At 31.3% G+C, this 17751-nt stretch overlaps 1 protein-coding gene across 2 annotated transcripts in view; it reads left to right on the top strand.

The window, feature by feature from the left end:
* Positions 1 to 11845: 11845 nt before the first annotated feature.
* The window catches only part of LOC126693772 (ABC transporter A family member 1), a 44414-nt gene continuing 38508 nt past the window's right edge, over positions 11846 to 17751 (top strand). Inside the window, exons 1-8 of one of the 2 annotated variants that reach the window (XM_050389897.1) lie at positions 11846 to 12013; positions 12408 to 12487; positions 12709 to 12877; positions 13669 to 13751; positions 14643 to 14859; positions 15426 to 15649; positions 15786 to 15846; positions 16024 to 16110. In XM_050389897.1, the coding sequence (XP_050245854.1) occupies positions 11927 to 12013; positions 12408 to 12487; positions 12709 to 12877; positions 13669 to 13751; positions 14643 to 14859; positions 15426 to 15649; positions 15786 to 15846; positions 16024 to 16110 (1008 nt within the window). In that variant the 5' untranslated portion in view covers positions 11846 to 11926. The remainder of the gene's footprint in view (positions 12014 to 12407; positions 12488 to 12708; positions 12878 to 13668; positions 13752 to 14642; positions 14860 to 15425; positions 15650 to 15785; positions 15847 to 16023; positions 16111 to 17751) is intronic. The other variant, XM_050389896.1, reaches the window with a different exon arrangement.

The raw sequence follows: 17751 nt of genomic DNA, 5'->3' as shown, positions 1-17751 counted from the left end.
AGATATATGTTCAAGGGTTGTGTGTATTAGTAGACCTTAGACGCTAATTCCCTTTTCTTTTTTTTTTCTTTTTTTTTTTTTTGCTGATACTCCTGTATTCAGAAAATCATGATTACAACTCAATACGGTCGTTGGTTGTTTTATATAACTACATGCGGCTCAAATCACCATCATTGCAAATTTTAACCTAGAAATAAGAAATAATTAAAAGGAAAATACAAAAAATAATAAACAAAATGATATAGGGTTGGGCCGATCTAGGATAAAGGTGAATAAGCCCGAGTCTAGTTCATTTTTCAAGTTAAAATCAGGCCTACAACAACTAAGCCCAGCATAACCATATGGGCCAATTTCTTGGCCCGAAATTACGTTGTGACATTTGTTCTTGTGCAGTCATTTTAAATTTCTTGGTGTTTTGCGTGATTGTTATTTCATTTTTGTTTGAGTCTATTATATTTTAAAGGTAAATTGCACTCCCTATTATGCAAAGGACAGATGTTTCTTTTTCATTTATAACGTAGTAATGTGTCCTCCAAGTTTCAGCCTATACTATTGCCACTAAACTATTTTCAATTAAAACTAGAAATTAGATATCAGTTTTTCTTTTTCTTTTTTTTGTGGGAGATACATGCAAGATTTTAACAAATGCGACCTATAAGCCCTAAAAACTCCAGAAAAAAGAGCATTTAACATTATTATAATATCTTTTATTCTTCCATACAACACATTAAAGTAACATAAAAATATGTGAGAATAAAACAACATTAAAAAAAAAAAAAAAAAAAAAAAAGTAATCATAAAAAGGATTATACTTATGTACTCCGAAAGTATTGCTCTCTCCTCTTACATGAAGGGTGGATTTCATGGTGGACACACGTATGGAGCCCACCCCTCATGTGAGAGGAGGGAGCATTGCTCCAAGATAATCCAATAATTTTCCCTAGAAAGGAGAGGGAAGAGATAGAGAGAGCATAAGAGCATTCTCATTAAGGGTGTCAAATGCCAAATATTTGGTATTTGACACCCCAAACTTTAAAAACACACCTCCATCAAAAGTTTTAAATGCCAAATATTTTGGCATTGGTGAACAGTGCGGTCTCAAATTTGAGACCGCACTGTTCACCAATTGTAAAACTTTTATTGTTTTTTTAATTCAGGTGAGGGCCCACTTTCTTTTCTTTATTATTTTTGTATTTCTCTTTCCTATCACTTCGCTCTTCCCTCTTCTCTCTTCTCTGTCCCGTGGCGGCAAGGTCTGATGGGTTTGGGTCCGATTGGATGGTTCGATGGTCGTGGGTGGTGGCGATGATGATTCTTGGTCGGCGATTGTGGTCCGATGGGCATGGGTCGTGGGTCCGACGGTTCAATGGTAATGGTGGAGGTTCGGCGTGGGCGATGGAGGTTTCTTCTTCTTCTTCTTCTTTTTTTTTTTTTTTTCCTTTCTGCTGTGGTTTGTGGTCGTGGTTTTGGTTCGGCGTGGGTCGTGGGTCACCGATCCTGGGTTTGTGTGTGTGTGTGATGGGTTTTGGTTCACCAATCTGGGTTTGGTTCCTGTGGGTTTTGGTTCGGCGTGATGGGTCTGCTGATGGGTTTTGCTGGTTGTTTTTGTAGTGGTTGGGTGGTGGTTGGTTGTGATTTTGGTGGATAGTTGTGTTATACTTTGGTTTTTTTTCTTTTTCTGTTCTTCCTGCAGGGGGTTATGGTTGCCACAGTGGTGCTGTGACTTGTGGTGGTGTGGCTGTGGTGGGTTGTGGTTGCTAATGGTGGTAGGGGTGGTGGTTGTGAAATGGGTGGGCGGATATGGTGGCCGGCGGCGCTGGGTTGTGAAAGAGAGACACAGAGGAGAGAGAGTCAGAGAAAGAGAGAGGAAAAATAAAAAAGAATAAAAAATGATAAAGAAAGAATATTTAAATGAAGGGTTAAAAAAAATAGAAGTTTTGATGGAAGGAATGTTGTAAAGTTGGGTGTTATATCTTATAAAATTGGGATTTGAGAGGGTAAATGCTAAATTTTTTGCAAACCTTGATAAGAATGCTCTAAGTGCAATGTGAAAGAGACAAGGCATTTAATATGTGAGAATAAAGAAAAAAAAAATTTAGAACATTGCTAAAGTGTCGTTCTACTATTAGAACGACACTGTAACATGTTCTTTAAAAAAGGGCATTTGGAACATCTCATGAAGCATTTTTTTTAGTGTTTGATGTGCTAAATACTAAAAAAAATTAGCATTTAGCACACTTGATGCTAGGGCTCTTATGTAGTGATGTATCTCAACTTTATTTGTAAACTTCACCCTAGATATTGATGAAATGCCATTTTCATTGATATTATATAAATCCCTGGGATATAGCAAGTACACAGTGAAGTTATCCAAAGATTTGTTTAGCTTATAAGTTTAGTTTTTAGTTTTTATATACAACTTTTTAAATTTTCATTTTTTTTTCTCACTTTTAGTTAGATAAGCTATTCTCAAATAAAAATTTTATCTCATACTCCTCTGTTAGCGTTTTACACAACAATATATCTCTGAACTTGTGTGTTGACATTTGATGTACAATTTGTGGGTCATACACTATCTTTTGTTTCAGTTTTATTTCAAATAATCTAAATTTCAACTTTTTGGAAATATTTTTTTTTTTTTTTTTACATCATGCAAATAAGTTATAAAAAATAAGCAATTCTCAAACAGTCACAAATCAACTATTCATATAACTTTTCAATTACAGTGCATTTTTTTTAAAAAAAAAATTATTCATTTTTATAATTTGATAGTTACAATGGGATTGTAAAGATTTAAATCCTGAATATTTTCAATAGAAATATTAAGAAATACCCATTTAAGCTGCCAAAATACTAATATCCATCACTTATAAGTTATAATATACTCCGATAGTCCAATTACTCTCTCTCTTTTCTCAATTTTATTTAAATAAGATCCTTGCCCAAACCATGTAAGTGTGTCGCATGCCATGCCCTTCTTCAAATATTGAACTATACATGCACGGTTCGACGTTTTGGGACTAAAATATATGATATATATGAACCTTTTCTCTTTAAGAAAAGAAAATGGGGTGGGAGCATCGTGGAGAACCTTTAATGTTTAAATTCTTGTTAATAATAATTGTCTCTCTAACAAGTTTTCAACAATAGGATTTCAAGATTAGACCAAAACAGTTTGACTCCACCAAACCGTCAAACTCAGGAGATGGCAGTGTAGCTCTTTAGTTATTTATGTTGGATCACCTTTTTGTTTTACATTTTTATATATTTTTTTGCTTCTCTTCCCTCTCTCTCTCTCTCTCTCTCTCTCTCTCTCTCTGTCTATCTCTCTCTCATCTATATGTGAAATGAGCAACATGCATGGTGTTCAAACTGCTACGTCTCAACTCTCAAGGACAAGGCATAAATTAAAACAGTAGCTTTAAGTGGGAATTTTTTATATATATAAATTTAGATGGCAATTAAATATATTTATTTAATTTTATATATTATTTTTATTTAATATTCTTATTATTTAAAATGTAAAATTATTAATTAAAATTATGTATTTAGATTTTGTTAACATCTTGTTTTTAATTAATAATATGATTAATTCTCTTTTTTTTATTGGAGAGAAATATGACTAATTCCTAATCTTTATGATGAAATTGTCTTTTTCTCTCTTTCTTTTAAGCTAAGGTTTTACAGCATGTTTGCTCTAGCTATAAGCCTATACCGGCAAGGAATTTTAGCAACCAAAAAAAAAAAGGGTAGTAGTAGTAAATGATAAAATTCATAAAACTAAAAAGTGATGAAATTGATTTTTTTTTTTTTTAAACTAAAAAGTGATGATAAAATTCTATATGGTTATAAACTTTCTTCTTCTGATGGGAATATCCTCTCTTGCTTCCAAGCCTTCAAAAGGATAATTCCAGCATCGTCCTCTGTTTTCCTTAAAGAAAAAAATAATTATTATTATTATTATTTTAAATGTCACAGTGGCTCCTACCAAATAATTATTGCCTTTATTCCTATGGGTCCCACAGTTACTTTGTGGTCCCACTAAATTAAACTACCTTATTTATGTTTCTCCAAAAAAAAACTACCTTATCCTCTCAAAAAAAAAAAAAACTACCTTATTATTGGACAACCAAAAGGACCCTGGGCTGGGCTAGATGCCTGGGCCCACTACGAAACTTCCTCGATAAACTCGAACTCGACTATTCTAAGTTTCTCCAAAAAAAATAAATAAATAAATACTATTCCAAATTTCTAACAAACATATGTGCATTATTATTAGTTCATTATAGTCGGAGTGACAAAACATGGGTGAGAAGAAAAAAAAAATGGATAAATCAATTTCCTTTTATTTAATAGAAAACAAGGATGATTAGAAAAAAGAAAAAACTTTTTTTTTTAGAACAAAAGAAAAAAGAAAAGACATTTTTTAAAAGAAATTAAAAACTTCTTAAATTATTTAATGTCTAACATAATTTTTTATGCTAAACTATAATTACTATTATAATTATTCAAGAGTTTTATATATTAGTAATATTGTGTGATCTCTTTTATAAGTAGACGTTTAGTTCAAATTTTTCATCCTTGCTTATTCTTACAAACACTTATAAAAAATAAACACATATAATGTTTACTAATTTAAATAAGTTATGCATCCATTTATTTTAATTTAAAACATCTCATTTCAATTGCGCATCATTTTAACTAAATTAAGATCCTTCTAAATTTCTAATCATATTCTTTGTGTATATGCCTTGTGAATTTCGAATAGCTAAAGGTGCCAAAACAAACTTACAAAACTTAAAAAAATAAAAAATAAAAAAACCTTAAGGGAATATTGTTGTGATACATAATGGAGCAAAATTAATAATCATTTTACCGAAGGATTAGGTTTGTTTGTTTGTTTGTTTTTTTTTTTTTTTTTTTTTTTTTTTTTTTTTTTTTTTTTTTTTCTTCTGTTTTGTGTGTGTGTGTTCACTTTTTGGGTGGGTGAGTGCCAAGGTCCCAAATAAAATTACCCTAGTTCCATCTATATCATTGGGATTAGAATTCTCCCTATTTTTGTACTGGAATGAATAGATAATATTTCAAAATCAAGATATAACTTTACAAATCTAAATGTGTATAAGATGTACAGTTAAAATTTCTTTCTACTAAAAAAATGATTAAAAAAAAATCTAATTGTAGCTAATTTTAAATAACGCGGCATTATATAACTTTATATTTGTCAAAATTAAATTTGCATAATATAAATTAAACTTTAACTATATATATATATATATATATATTTGTTCTTCTTCTTCTTAAATCCGCACTATCTATTCCTCCTTTTGTCTTTCTATTTCCTCCCAGGCTACTCCCAACCAAACTCCTCCTCTATCTTCCTTATGCTACCAAACCCTCATCTTCCCTCTTCTCATATTCTTGTCTTTCATCCAAGCTCTTCTAATTAACATGTGCTAGATGAAACTTGAGGCCCTACTTTTTTCTGCAATTTTATCAATTAAAATATTAAAATTGTATTTTTTTTTTTAGGGCTATTAAAATTGTATTTCATTTTATAAAAGTACAATTTTGGGTGGTGAGAATAATATATAGGAAAAAGGGGGCAAGGCTTGTCCTTATATTGTTATTTAATACTAGTAGACAGATTCTCTTCTTGAGGAGTTACCATTCATGAAGAGAACCTTCCTTAATTGGCTATTAAATAATTGTCATAAGCTATTTGGGAAGTTTTAAGGATTTTTATAAGAATTCGTTGTCTTCAAGGATAATACATCTTTTTTGATAAGTAGTACATGTTATTTATATGGTATAAATTATCAATTGTGATCATTGTCATACTTTGGAGGCTTTTTTTTTTTATTTTTTTTACTTATTCGACTAAACTAGAACATAATATTAAAAGGATTATATTAACAAATGTCTTTAAATAATTGTTAATAAATCATATTAGAACCATTACTTTTTAAAAAAAAATATTAAAAAATTGTCAATAAAATTTATTACTTTATCGTTTTCTCATAAAATATTTATATCTTATGGCATTCTTTAACATTTTTCATATTTTTGTAAAATAAAAACATTTCCCATATTTAAAAATATAAGAATTTTTTTTTTTAAAAGAGATTTTACAATGGATTTGTTACGGAATATTTACAATGATTTCTCATGCTTTTTCTCTCAATAACCAAAAAAATCAAAGTAAGGAGAGAAAGTGACAACTCGTTTTGCTCATCTCAGATATGAATGAGATGATAAATTATTTCAAAGTCTCGCCTATTTTTTCTTCAGATAGAGATATCCACGCTACTATATGCACTTTTTTTCTTTTTTTTTGGGGTTCCTTTTCACCCACGTTTTTGGTTTTATACTTTTATGTAACTCATGCACATGTCTCAAACCTTTTGTTTATAGTTTACCCCCAAAAAAAAAAAAAAAAAATCACCTTTTGTTTATAAATGCATGCTTTGCGTATTCTAAAATGCGATTCAGTCTGACCTCTTCATGTTCAGAGGTACTGACTACTGAGCCTTAAACCTCCATCAACTCAAAAAGAAGAAAAAATGAAAGATTGAAGAGTCTACCCTGAAACTGCCATTCAGCTTGTATCTTAATCTTTTTCAATTAAGTGAGGGTTTGGTATCTGTTTATTTTATTGAAACTGAAAATTTTTTATTGAAATTACTATAAGTAAAGGTAAAAATTAGTTAAAATAGACAGTAGGACCTATAATTAGTAATAAAAAATGTAGTAGGATTCATGAATAGTAAAAAAAAAAAAAAAAACTAAATAGTAAAATAAGTTAACAAAAATAATTTATGTCAAACACACACTAAAAGAAAAAATGATTGTGGGAGTAGGCAAACAACCAAAAATTATCATACAAGAATCGTGTATATAGTGCACTTTTCACAAATCACAATAGGTGAATCTCACGTGTGGCATTCACCAAATATGAGAGCGTCATTCCATATGCTTGTATTATATACTATTTTTATTAAGGTGCGCATAATTTTCATAATCACATTCACACAAATAACTATGTATGAATATACATTTATTCAACTTTTTTTTAAAAGTAAAATAAGTCAATGAAAAAAAAAATGCCAAACCAACGACATAGAGCGCATTTGGTGTATTGAATGTGGTAATTAGTTTTTGATGAGAATGATATTCCTTATTTATGGGAATAAAATGTGTTTTAATACTAAACACAAATGGTCAAAAATTAAAATCTTTTGAGAAAAATGCCTAAAGATCTTAAGGGTGGCAATTTGTGTTCGTGTGTCGGGTTTGTATTGGGTTAAGCTATAAGTATTATGTTATATGGGTTAACTCGAACTCGACCTGTTTAATAAACAGGTCAAGATTCCTCAACCCTAACACGACCTGTTTATTAAACAAATAACCCAACACGACATATTTAACTCGTTTAATTAGTAGGACATGTTAAGGTCGACACAAATGACCTATTAATAACCTATTTGATTAATAAATCCTAACTAACCTGAACAACCTGTTTAATTAATAGGTTAAACTTAACTTGAATAATCTGTTATCAACTCTCATATATCTAAAATTATAATTCAACCATAAATCAAGTAATAAAAATTTAAATAATAACGAAAGCAAATATTCTTTCATTCCTTAAAAATAAAATTACTAGTCCAAAAGGTTCCAACCTCCATACAATCAAATTCAATAATATGTCAAAGTCCCATAATAAAAAAACCAAAATTATTACATGGCATCTGAGTGCCATATATGTAATCATTCTAGTTTTTTAATTTCTTAATATGTAATGGATTATCCATGATGGCAAAATCTATGTCCAAACATCAAAGTGCCATATCAAAAAGTAAAAGTCATCACTGATTAAGGGACTAGATAATCCATTGAGGGTTCCATTGAAGAGGTGTCTTCCTTATTTGATTAGTCTTAGCAATTTTTGGCGGAGGAAGTTCAGCCACTTCATCAAGTTCATCTTCTAAGTCAATGTCTTCTCCCTCATACTTAATTTCAATATGTATCATCTCATCACTTTCCATCTAGACCAATTTAAAGAAAATTATTGATTAGAAATTTAGTAATTCTAAGATGACAAAAACAAATAAACTTGAAAAGAAATCATAAATAATGACAAATAAATTTAAAATCAACAAAACAAACAAACAAATCTACTATGTCTATTTGTACTACACAATCAACATTACAGTGATTAACACAAAATACAAATTGATCTTCAATTATTTTACTTTAAGATGATTGAAACAGAAAATACTTGAAAAGAAATCAGAGAGCAAGACAGATTATTTTAAAATCAACAAAAGATAAACAGATCTACTTTCTTTGTTTCTTTTTCTTTTTTCCAATAAACAGATCTCCTATTAGTACTAAAAATCAGTTGTATGGTGATCTGTTTTTCTACAGTGTTGTTTACTGCAGAAATAGGTCTGGTTTCCCTTTTATCTGGTTCTTATATACTGTTTTATTATCTTGTTTGTTTTTTGTAGTATATGGTTCTTATGTATTGATTATTATACTTAATGTAATAAAATTTCTATCTTTTATTTTAAAAAAGAGAAAATAATCAACATGATAGTGATTAACAAAATAAAGGAACAGATCTACAATTATTTTCTTTTAAGATGATAGATACAAGAAACTTGAAAAGAAATCATAGAGCAAGACCCGATTATTTTTAAATCAACAAAAAAAAAAAAAAAACCAAGTCTACTATTAGCACTAAACAATCAACATGATAATGATTGACTCAATAAAAAAGATCTACAATTATTGAAAATTTCATTAGTAAGAAAACAAAACAAAAATATATAATGTATATACCTTGCTAATGGATTCGGTGGTTGAAAGCTGAAGAACTTGAAATGGGGAAGTTGTGAAGTCATGAAGGAGAACAGAGAGCAGAGAGGGTAGCCACGATTTTGAGGGGAAGAGGAAGTAGAGGGGTCAGTTAGGGATTTGAGGGGAAGAGAGAGTAGAGGATTGAGAGACATGGGAAGGCTAGGGTTTTGATTTTATATTGTAGATTCAACATATTTGTAGTTGCGAATCTGTATCTGTAGATGTGTAAAGAGGATCGGTTGGAGTTTTGAGGAAAAGAAGAAGAGTTGGAGACAGAATAAAGACCAAAGATGAAAACGAAAAGACGCAAGAGTGAGAGAGGCATGAGGTTAGGTTCTAACTAAGGAGAAGAGATGATAGATAAGCTTATATACCTAGGTTATAAGGGTAAATGGTAAAATTACATTTATAAACTAATCGGGTCAAATGGGTTAAACATGTTAAACACGAACATGACCCATTTAATAAACAGGTCAGCTGTGTCAACTTGAATATGACCCGAACCCGTTTAGCCTCAATCTATGACTTGCTTATAAATGGGTTAGTTGTGTCGAGTTCACAGGTTGTGTCGGATTTTGCCACCTCTAGGAGACCCCTTGAATTTCAAGGTATTGGTTATTACACCCCTTAACTATTATTTTCATCAATTTACTCCTTGAACTTCACACATGTGCTAAATAAAGGGATTTGTTAATTTGACATTAATATTCTAATGGAATACTCATGTGAGAAGCCCATGAACATTTAAAATTTCAAATTCAATCTCTTGAAACCAAATGGAAGGAAGATAGAGAAACTTAGGTCAGTTTTGAGAGAGAGAGAGAGAGAGAGAGAGAGAGAGATGATTGGCGGTGGCTTAGATTGGTGTATTTTGTTGTATGGTGGCTGTCAAACGGTGCAGTTGAGATAAATGACGTATCTCTCTCTCAATTTAAGTGTTTCTGTTGTTGCTATCGAATAACACAAATGGCGGCATACCCACAATGGATGACAAGATTGGTGGTGGGATCATGAAGTTTAGCGATGGCGTGGCCTCTCCCTTTGATCTCAGTCTCTTTGTGTATCAAACTGAACTGAAATATATTGAAACTTGTAACCTTAGTTTTTCTCCCTTTATTGACTTGGATTTAGTTAAATGAAGTGCATGTGTGTACCACGTAAGTGATATTAGTTTTTTTAAAGGTAGACTAACAAATGCCTTTATTTGGCATATGTCTGAAGTATAGGGAGTAAATTAGTCAGAATAAAAGTTTAAGGGTGTAATGATTACTACCCCAAAGTTTAGGGTATCTCCTGACAATATTTTTCAAATCTTTTTATATTTTCTCACTTTTCTGTCTTCCACATATTTTCCATCATACTAACCAACCATAATATAAGAGTCAACATAATTAAAATTTTCTTTTTTGGTGATGTTTAAAAATTCTACTTATTAAATATAGTATTCCAACCGTTTGTACCCATGCCTCTTTCAACCCCAAGCACCCCAAAAATTGAAGTGGGTCTGGTCACATAAAACTTTAAAAACTTATCAGAAATGTTTCTTAATTTATTTACAATTTTTGATAGTTTTATTGTTGATCTATACCATAATGTAAACGGTTATTAAGAATAATGCTACTCTAGTACACACTCAAATCCATAATATGTTGATTCTCAAAAAAAAAAATCCATAATATTTTGAAGTGTCATATTATAATTGGTGCACCGATTATTATTTTTTATTTTTTAATAAGCGTCCATTATAATTCTACGTGTAAGTACTGAAATATAATTAGAAGTTTATATACAAACATATTGGGACGCGTCCATGGATTCAGCTAGGCCCTACCTTACACTTTTTTTTTTTGAATTTTTTTTTTTGAATTTTTTTTTTTGAATTTCCCTACCTTACACTTGGGTTGCTACAAAACTCACAAAAAAATATTAAAAAACCATTATCTCATGCATAGTATTCAAATTCCCCAATCCCATTTTATCGTATTTAATAAACAAATATCTCTCCTTTCAATTTCATGTGTACCTTAAAAGGAACAACTGAGAGCGACACTGAGCCGCCCCATACGAATTATGAAGCCACGCAAACGTTTTCGACACCATTGTTTAATCATTCTTCCACTTTTATTTTCTATCTTTGTGTAAAATATCTTTCTTGAAAGTTGAATTGAAAGAATAACATTATTATCGGTCAAATAAGTCATCGGTGATTTTTGTCTTTTGAAAAAGTAAGCACTAGATTTTTCTATAATATGCCATTTTTTTTTTCAAGAATAAAAAATTTAAGCGATTTTAGCCCAAAACTTTAAAATAAGCCCATAGCTCCTCTAATACACCAAATTATAGTACCAAATAAAATTTTTTACCTATAAAAAAATAAAATGATTTTTTTAAATAACCCTTATTAGTCTAAAAAAAGGTTAAGTGTCTATTCAGAAACAGACTTATCTAATTTTTTGATTAAATTTTGCGGAAAAACTTAATATAAAAAATAAAAATTAACTTTTAAAAACAGTTTTAAAAGCTGAAATTTGTGCCAAATAAACTCTAAAATGATAGTTCCTAATGAACTTTCCCTTTTAAAACCCCCTAAGATGATAACTGATCACATTATTTATAAAAAATAAAAAAAAACACTTCCAAATTGGGAATAAAAATCACTTTGTGCTCAATTTATAAATAATATATTTAGGTTTTGTATGGTTCAATTAACATTCTTTACATTTTGAATAAAAAAAATTCAAAATTCAAAATTTAAATACCATTTTCTATTAAAATGTATCCAAAAAAAAAAAACTATAACAGGAAAAAAACTGAAATAGAAAAAGAAAAAGGGCAGTTGGTGGAGTTCCAAGTCAGAGCGTGCCACCAAAATTCCAAAAATGTGTTGAAGAGTCTTATCCTTCGTTTCTTTTGCCACTTCCTTCTCTCTTTTCATTCCCACACATACCATACTTTCCCTTCACAAACACGCAAAACACATACAGTCACACACACACACACACACACACACACACACAGACACACACTCTCTCTCTCTCTCTCTCTCTCTGGTTTAGCAGAGATGGGGACTGCGCGTACACAGTTGAAGGCCATGCTTCGCAAGAACTGGCTTCTCAAAATTCGCCACCCTTTCATTACTTCTGCTGAGGTTTCTCTCTTTCTCTCTCTCTCTGTTTTTTATTATTAATCTTTTCTGTTTTTGTTTGATTCTTACGTTTGATCATTCCTGTCACTAAGAATGTCTGGTTTTTGGTTATTGTTTTTTGTTTGCTATGAGTTTGATCCTTAATATCAGTGATTAATTTAGATTTTGCTTCTTTGTTACTTTTTAACTTTTCTTTCTTGGTCTATTTGCACGAGTTTTTTTTTTTTTTTTTTTTTTAATATAAATAATTGTGTATATAATATTTAATTTGCTTTAGTGTGAGAAATTTTTGTTGGGTTAAGGGGCTATTTGTGTGTGTGTGTTGAATTTGGCAGTTCAAAATTTTGATCAATGAAACACAAATTTTTTGAATTTGTTTGTTGAAATTTTCTGGCAGATATTGCTTCCTACAGTTGTGATGTTGTTGTTAATAGCAGTTAGGACACAAGTCGATACGCAGATTCACCCTGCACAGCCGTGAGTTTCCATCAACCCTTCTCATCTTGATTGTTACTGTTTCTTTATCTTTCATATTGGATGCTCAAGATGAAATGCTGAATTTTTAAAATTATAACTTTTGTTCTTAGTTGCATATGCTTTGTATTTATTTTGATGAAAGGAAAATAAGGGAAGAGACAAAATGGTTTTTTTTTTTTGTTTGGAAGTAATGCCATTATGTTTTTATGGAACTGGAACAGGTATATCCGAGAAGGAATGCTTGTGGAAGTGGGCAAAGGAATATCCCCTAGTTTCCAACAAGTTTTAGAATTATTGTTGGCAAAGGGAGAGTATTTGGCTTTTGCACCGGATACAGAAGAGACAAGGAGAATGATTAACTTAATGTCAATGAAATTTCCCTTGTTGAAGGTACCCATTTTTATCTATTGGCAGTGTGGGTGTGTGTGTGTTTTCAGATTTCATTGCTACTCCTGTTTATCCTTTATGGGCCAGTCTAAGGTTTTTCTGTTCCCTCTTGTAAAACCTTCTTTGCTCATACTTCACATTTGTTTTGTTCATAATTATGCATTGTGTACACGTATAAGTACACATTCAGGACTTTTTTTTTTTCCTTTTTGGTCACACATCTGTACTTTCAATTCCTTTTCTCCACTGTGACCTTATCTTCCAGGATCAATTGTTTATAACAAATTGGTTAAGAGATTTGCTAAAGCCTTAAAGTAGAATGAGATTCAGCCAGTATAACGTAGTGCACTGGAGCAACATTTATTTATTTATTTTTGTATTCAATGTAAACTTTAGTAACATGTCAAGAGATAATGTTGCTTTCATATGAGCATCATATAGCTAAATACAGGTGGTAGAAGGTATTTACTATTGTGACTTGATTTCCTCCCGTTAGGCTTGTCAACCATAACATTTGACATTAATTTTTAAGATTTAAACTTGATATTGTGCTTATGTGCACAAGCACTTGTCAATTTTGTTTCTTCTTAATACGGATAGACATGAACTTGGGACAATTTGGACATACTTCATGATAAGTTTATTTATTCTCTATTTAGTTTTTGATGTTGTTAAAAATGAAAATTTAATCTAATAATACTATTGGAGATGAAAATTTAGTCTTTGATGTTGTTTACTTCCTTGATAAGGATTTTCATGACTCGAGCTAAATGAATCTTGTTTCATGTTTACAGCTAGTTACCAAAATTTACAATGATGAACTAGCCCTAGATACCTACATACGCTCATATCTCTATGGTACCTGCAATCAAGTCAAGTAAGTCATAATCTGTGTGTAACAGCATTGGTATCAAGGTGATGTGCTCAAAATAAAATTCTCAAATTCTGTGCCACAATGGTAATAGAAAGTAACTAACAAAAAAGAAACAAAATGAACTTTTTTATTCATTTGAGAAAGGAAATCGGATATCAAATTGGTTCATTTGAAAGGCTTTTATGTGCTGGTTCATTGTTGCATAAACTTTAAGAACCCAAAACTCAATAGTTTTCTGTTGACTTTAAGTTCAATTGTAGGATGAAGTTTAAAATTCATTTAATATCTCAATTATTCTTAATATTTGGTAGTACATGAACCCTTCAAATGTCTTCACACATGTTGGATACAAGTGATGTGAACACTTTGTATGTTTGGATGATTCATATTACTTAGTGGTGCGGACACCAGATCGATGCTAATTGATTCCATTGGACCAGATTGTTGCTAATGGTGCTGAATGCTATTATGGGATTTGATTTTGAGGATTTTATGGGATTTGATTTCCATTTTGATTATGATCTGATTTTTCTTCCTTATTTTATGTAATTTGGGATTCTTATTTAAAGGCCCTAGAGAAAACATTATCGGTACACCTGTTCTGATGAATAAAATTTTGTTGGAATTTTTATTGGCTGGGTGTTGACTCCAAGTAACCCTAACTGTTGACTCCTAGGTTTTCTATCCTTTTTGTTCTTTTGTTTTCCCTTTGAACATCTATTTTGCTTTTGCATCACTTAGTCTTCTAGTTGGAATTAGCCATTGCTTTTAAATTTGTTGTTACTGGGTTTTTCATTCATGTCTTTGTATCATATGATGCATCTAATATATAGAAATATACACAATGGTGATTCTTTTATTGAAAGGATGATATGTTCACATTTCTTTATTCAGGAATTGTTCAAATCCAAAAATCAAAGGTGCAGTCGTGTTTCATGAGCAAGGCCCTCTGCTATTTGATTACAGTATACGCCTCAACCACACATGGGCTTTCTCGGGATTTCCTGATGTGAAATCCATCATGGATGTAAATGGTCCTTATCTTGATGACTTGGAACTGGGCGTTAATATTGTACCAACAATGCAGTACAGCTTCAGTGGATTTTTGACTGTATGATTGCTCCTTTACCTTTTTACTATTTTTAAAGTACACTTTTATTCTTCACAGTAGTTCAGTTGTTAAAGAAATTTTCTGGTTAGTGTAACCTGACAATGGTTTATGGTCCTGTTCCTAGACTGTAATGATTTTAAACTATACAGTTAACAGATTTGGTTTATAAATAGTTTCTATGATTTTCTTGTATTTTAGAATCACTTATGCCAATTAAGTTCTGCAAATGTGATTATTACTGATAATATGCTGTTACATGGGTCCTTTTTATAGAAGAGTTGGTTTTAAGAAGACCTTTTGTCATTTGTCAGGTTCATGGCAGTCAAATGGAAGAGTATAAGTGTTGCCATGAGCATTACTTATAACCTTGTGATCATGATGTGATTTCTTTCTCACTTTGATTTTAACTTATTCGCTGTAATGCTGCCTCAAGTTCCTTTTTTTTCTTAAAAAATTATTTTTTGTATGATTTTTGAACTCTGACTGAAACTCCAACTACGACCTTCATAACCTATTTTTGTGAGAAATTGTTACAATAATAATTGATGATTTCAAACTTTCTGCAGCTCCAGCAAGTATTGGATACATTCATTATATTTTCTGCCCAGCAAACTTATTCAACCTCTCAAAATATAGAAATTCCTTCAGTGCAGTCCTCTGACAATGTCTCCTCGCTTAAGTTGCCATTGATGCAATTTAGCCCTTCAAACATACGAATAGCTCCCTTTCCAACTCGTGAATACACTGATGATGAGTTCCAGTCTATCATTAAGAAAGTCATGGGTGTATTGTATGTACTTCTTGAATTTTAAGTATTTAACATTATTGCTATTTTTTATTTGTATCATTTTTATCAGAAATTAATGATTTTATCTTTGATTTGCTGACTGTCTATATTTTTGGTATCCTGTTATTGGGATGGGCAGGTATCTTCTGGGATTTCTCTACCCAATCTCTCGCCTGATCAGCTTTTCTGTGTTCGAGAAGGTTTGGTGATAATTATGTTTGCTGCAATTGGCATAAAACTGATAATGTACCAAACTATCTGTCATTTAAATAATTTATGTTTATTTTGTTCCTTGTTCCCACAATTTTAGTATGACGTGAGCTATCATCTGTCCTTACGTTTTTGAAGTCATCCCATTAAAGTTTTTGATATTTCAGGAACAGAAAATAAAGGAAGGTCTCTACATGATGGGCCTTAAAGATGGGATATTCCATCTTTCTTGGTTTATTACATATGCTTTGCAGGTAAATTTTGTTTTTTTTCCTTGACAGAATCATCTTAATTGTCTGTTTTTCTTTGAACTTTCAAAGAATTCTGGTAATGGAATATTTTCCTTCTCATTTCTATTATATCATATCCATTAGTGTTTTTTTCTTTTGAACGATAGAAAATTTAGACTTATGCAAGAAAAAAGGGTAGAAATTTTAGAGTATTGTTGAAATTGATCTAGTATTTAGACATTGGTTGAAAATGATTCAGTTTCAAAAGTGTTTCCTTTGGTTGATTAATGTAATTAGGATCTCTTAATGGAAATTTGATATGGTTAAATCATCTTAGTAGTGTGATATTATATTGTTTTGGTTGGGGATAAGTATGGGTTGTGTTTTGACTTACCAAAAAAGGGTATTGGTTGTATTTTGGACTAAGGCGGGCATTATTTTTGTGAGTGGTCTAGTTAATTAAGTAATAAAGTCTCACATTGATTAATTATGACAAGAGTGAATGATTAATATAACATAATTGAGCCCAAATTGGTGAATCGATTGACCATCTATTCCTTCATTGTCCTTTTGCTTCGGATCTTTGGTCTATGGTTTTGGGTCTTTTTGGAGTTTCTTGGGTTATGCCTCACTCTGTTTTGGGGCTGCTGCGATGTTGGCAAGGCAGCTTTGGTCGTCATCGAAATGGTTTTATTTGGTCTATCATTCCTCATTGCTTATTGTGGTGTCTTTGGAGGGAGCGGAATAGTAGATGTTTTGAAGATTCTGAGAGATCTATTCCGGATCTCAAGCTTCTCTTTTTTAGAACTTTAAGGGATTGGTTGTTTGCTTTGCAAAATAAATCTTTCCCTTCTTTTATTGTTTTCCTAGACTCTTGCAATTTTTGTATTTGATTTCCTTTCCCTTGTTCACTTCCAGTGCACTTGGGTATTCCTTTTTTTCAATATATCTTATTACTTATCAAAAAAAAATAATTGAGCCCAAATTGGGTTTTTTTTGCCCGTTATACTATTTTTGCAAACATATTAGTTATGTGACAGAATTATGCGATTTGGAACCCTAAAGCTTGAGTTCCATTGGAAACTTAAAAGAAAATATAATCTCTGGTTTTTCTCCATGAGACTCGAGTTCCAAATGAAGCCATGTAACTAATATGTTTCAATTTTAGTCACATAACTAATATGTTTGCAAAATTAGCTTAATAGACAAAAAAACTTGCCCAAACCTATAGGCTAAACTTTTGGGTTAAGTGGTATCCTAACATGCCATGTGAATTCCTCACAAAGAATCTCCTTATGGTGTTAACGTTTAACTCGTACAAACTCAAGCCCCAACATGTGGTATTAGAGCCAAGCTAGGTGGTCTGACTGGGCAAGCGTTCATTAGTGGGTCCTAAAAGTAGAGTGAGGAAGACTTCCATGCTAGCTCTAGTCACAATTGAGTAAAGGCTTTAGTAGTGGCAAGTCAAGGAACTTCCATTTAAGGGGAATAATACCTAAGGTGTAGTTACTAGTCTCTTTGAGAAGTCTCTTAGATGGGCCATGTGTGTTTGGAATTACTCTGCATGCACATCTATCATTCGATCTTGGAGATACTAAGAACTTTATTTATATTTTTCTTCATTAACATTCTTGGCATTTGTTCAAACTTGGATTTATCATGGGA

The sequence above is a fragment of the Quercus robur genome, chromosome 7, assembly GCF_932294415.1.
Source record: "Quercus robur chromosome 7, dhQueRobu3.1, whole genome shotgun sequence".
Classification (NCBI taxonomy): Eukaryota; Viridiplantae; Streptophyta; class Magnoliopsida; order Fagales; family Fagaceae; genus Quercus; species Quercus robur.
The sequence above is the reverse complement of the archived record's forward strand: the minus strand, read 5'-3'. Positions and strand labels throughout refer to the sequence as shown.